The following is a 3,382-nucleotide window of genomic DNA, read 5'->3' as shown; positions in this document are numbered from 1 at the left end:
TCACTTTTATTGTCACATCGCATGTGCAGGCACACTGGCACAGCACATGCGAGTGAAATTCTTGTGTGCGAGCCCCACAAGCAACAGAAATGTGCAAACACAACAACACAAACCAGCAAATACAAGAATGAATATATATATATATATATATACACAATTCAAAGGATTGTATTTTAAAGTAACGGGCTTTAGTCACTATAGCAACAAAGCCTCCTTTTTCAATTACGTCACTACCGGAAAGATTCGTGACGCCAGGAAGAGAGCAGCGGTGTGTGAGGCTCCCGCTGAATGAAATTGAACGGTCAACTCAGTTCATTCATTCAACTTTATGAGGAAATTTGACAGTGTGTGCCAAGCATTACATGTTAGTTTGTGCTACCAGGTAAGAGTGAGCAGACCGCGGAGCTCAGTCAGTTAATGTTCGCGAGCTGGCTGTTAAACCCGGCGTGTTTACATCGTTGCTAGTCAGTGTTAGCAACCTTGTGCTATAAATATCAGCATCAGGGACAGTCACACAGTGTCTGAGCTGATTAGGTGGCATTTGGCCGTTGTGTCTTGAAATAGCCAGACGTACCATCACCTGCTTAACAATAGTAATGTCCCGTTTGGCTCTCTGTTTTATCACAAGCTGCTCTTGTTTGTTTTAAGTCGAGCTCCAGCCAGTTACATGGTGGCATCCTAACACCTTTCCTTTGAATTTGCCCGTCTCTCCCTTTCTGCAAGGTGTGCGCGTGCATGTTTGTTATTGTTGCTGGAAATATTTTGCTTAGGGTGCGCGTGCATACCTTGACTTCAGCTGCAGTCGTGTGTATGTGTGTGTGAAGAGCACCGAAGAGTCATGTCGGTGTCGGTTATCATTAAGTGGGGAGGTCAGGAATACTTCATCAGTTCTCTGTCTGAGGAAGACACGGTGTTGGACCTGAAACAGTCCATCAAGACCTTGACTGGGGTCCTGCCAGAGAGACAGAAACTCCTGGGACTCAAGGTCAAAGGTGAGATGATGTCAATGATAAGTACCTGATTTTTGAAGTATTCTGATTCTGATTTCTGCGCTAGTTAGTGTAAATAATGCTATATGAAGTCCAATCCAAGTGTGAGACCAAAGGACATTTCATCTTGTGCTTTTATTTAATTGTGCAGTCTACATAAAAGACCCTCCTGGATGCTAATCATATTTAAAATAATCACCCCTACATCTAGCCCCAGGTCTATGTGCAAAAGTTTCTGTTTTCTCCACCTATCTGCAGGCTATTGAGTATATAAGTTATTTTATTATATATATATATAATTTTATAAAAGTTATGCATGCTCTTAATATGATTTTCAGAATTTCTCTCTCTATATATTTTCTGTTCCTTTCCCTTTCATCTTGCCCGCAGGTAAACCAGCAGAGGATGAGATGAAGCTGGGCTCGTTGAAGTTGAAGCCTAATACCAAGATCATGATGATGGGTACCAGAGAGGAGAGTCTGGTAGGTGGATAGAGAAAATGAAAAAAAATATATCTGGCTGGAACTATTATAGAAGGACTGTGTGCCTGGCTAGTGTTCAGGTTTACTAGACAAGAGAGGTGAGGGGTAACTTGTAAATAATCTGTTTTGTCAGGATTTTGGAATCAGCTAGCTTTGATTAATGGATCAGAAAATGGTTGTTTAGGTGAAGATCTGACAGCTGTTGACATTTTTGAGGGATATATGCTATGGGTATAATGTACTGACTGATACAGTTTTAACCGTGCACATATTTTGTTTCGTGAAGGAAGACGTTTTAGCCCCTCCACCAGAGAATGATGATGTTGTCAATGATTTTGACATTGAGGAGGAGGTCATTGAAGTGGAGAACAGGTCTGTCTGAATTTTAGAAATTGTTGAAGGAAACCTGTCTTTGTGTGTGGATGCATTTGAGAAACAAATATTGTTTTATGTCTTCAGAGAGGAGAACCTGGCAAAAATAGCTAGAAGAGTCAAAGAGTACAAGGTAGAGGAACTAAACCCTCCTAGAGAAGGCAAGAGGCTCCTGGTTCTGGATGTGGACTACACACTGTTTGGTGAGTTGATATCATCATGTGTCTCTTTAATAAGATGCTTTGCAAGAAACAAAAGAGGAGGCTTTGCAGTTACTGTCTGTTTATCAGCTGCTTGTTTTACCATAGACACCCATACAATAATCCTGTGTGTGTTCAGATCACAAGTCATGTGCAGAAACAGGTCAGGAGCTGATGAGACCCTACCTTCACGAGTTCCTGACATCAGCCTATGAGGACTACGATATTGTAATTTGGTGTACGTATCTGTCCGTCTCTTTCCCTTGTCTGTGGCAGTGGTTCATTGCTTTTGTGTTAGAGTGTGGGGTTTTTGTATAAGTATGTCTGTCTAGTTAATTCCTGATGTTTTGGCCCAAATTGAGCATCTGATCCACCAAGAAGAACAAAAAAACCAACCAGAAAACAGACTGAGCTCGCCCATTTTTGTAATGGTGGTAAATACCCAATTAAATGTCCAGTATGTGTTTGGAGAACAGTGTCCTCTCACTGAGATGCCTCTTGTGCTTGGGTGTGTGTAGACGTTGTGTTTAATTGTTATTTTTCTTTCATGATTTAATTCATTACTAATTAACACGCATAATGTGTTTTCTCTTTTAAGCTGCTACAAGTATGAAATGGATTGATGCAAAAATGAAGGCAAGTACTTCTCTTATTTCTTTACCATTTCTTTTATTATCCTGTACATTTTGTTGCCAAAAGGTGGCAGTGTTAAGCAAGTTGGCATACATTATATGAGTGTAGATTGATCAGAAGATAACACCACTGTGTGTGTGTGTGTGTGTGTGTGTGTGTGTGTAGGAGCTGGGAGTGACAGACAACCCTAATTACAAGATTACGTTCATGCTGGACAGTGGGGCCATGATTACGGTACACACCCCAAAGAGAGGAGTTGTGGAGGTTGGTACACTTGCTGTTTAAAATATTGGCCTGTGTCACTGTTGTGGTCACACAATGCTTTGGACATATCTTTCACAGAAGAAGAAATGATTTATAATATATTTGGATTTATTTTAGGTTTAAGCGTTATTCATTCTGGCAGTTAATGGGTCATTGAACATAACACTGCAAGAAAATCAAATTTGTATCCAATCTGAGTGTCATTATCTAAAGCCATAATCTAATTTTTGTTCAGCATTATTTCTATAACTAAATCTGAGCATTGATATTATAGAATATATCATAGTTTCAGAGGAAACATCTCCAAGAATTTAATGTTTGTCATACTGAATAACAGAAACACGCATTAGTATTGGTAGTAGAGCTGGACGATAGAACGATAACGATATGTATCGCGATATAACTTTTACTCGATAGAGAAATTAAGCTATCGCGATAGACC

At 39.9% G+C, this 3,382-nt stretch overlaps 1 protein-coding gene across 2 annotated transcripts in view; it reads left to right on the top strand.

Moving 5' to 3' along the window:
* The first annotated feature begins 222 nt into the window (after positions 1-222).
* ublcp1 (ubiquitin-like domain containing CTD phosphatase 1) overlaps positions 223-3,382 on the top strand; it is a 12,703-nt gene continuing 9,543 nt past the window's right edge. The window contains exons 1-8 of one of the 2 annotated variants that reach the window (XM_005727852.1): positions 223-382; positions 825-992; positions 1,380-1,471; positions 1,758-1,843; positions 1,931-2,046; positions 2,183-2,281; positions 2,642-2,679; positions 2,842-2,940. In XM_005727852.1, the coding sequence (XP_005727909.1) occupies positions 839-992; positions 1,380-1,471; positions 1,758-1,843; positions 1,931-2,046; positions 2,183-2,281; positions 2,642-2,679; positions 2,842-2,940 (684 nt within the window). In that variant the 5' untranslated portion in view covers positions 223-382; positions 825-838. Of the gene's footprint in view, positions 383-723; positions 993-1,379; positions 1,472-1,757; positions 1,844-1,930; positions 2,047-2,182; positions 2,282-2,641; positions 2,680-2,841; positions 2,941-3,382 lie in introns of both variants that reach the window. The other variant, XM_005727851.1, reaches the window with a different exon arrangement.

Source organism: Pundamilia nyererei, unplaced genomic scaffold (genome assembly GCF_000239375.1).
Source record: "Pundamilia nyererei isolate P.nyererei 1_Seehausen unplaced genomic scaffold, PunNye1.0 scaffold00026, whole genome shotgun sequence".
NCBI lineage: Eukaryota > Metazoa > Chordata > Actinopteri > Cichliformes > Cichlidae > Pundamilia > Pundamilia nyererei.
The sequence above is the reverse complement of the archived record's forward strand: the minus strand, read 5'-3'. Positions and strand labels throughout refer to the sequence as shown.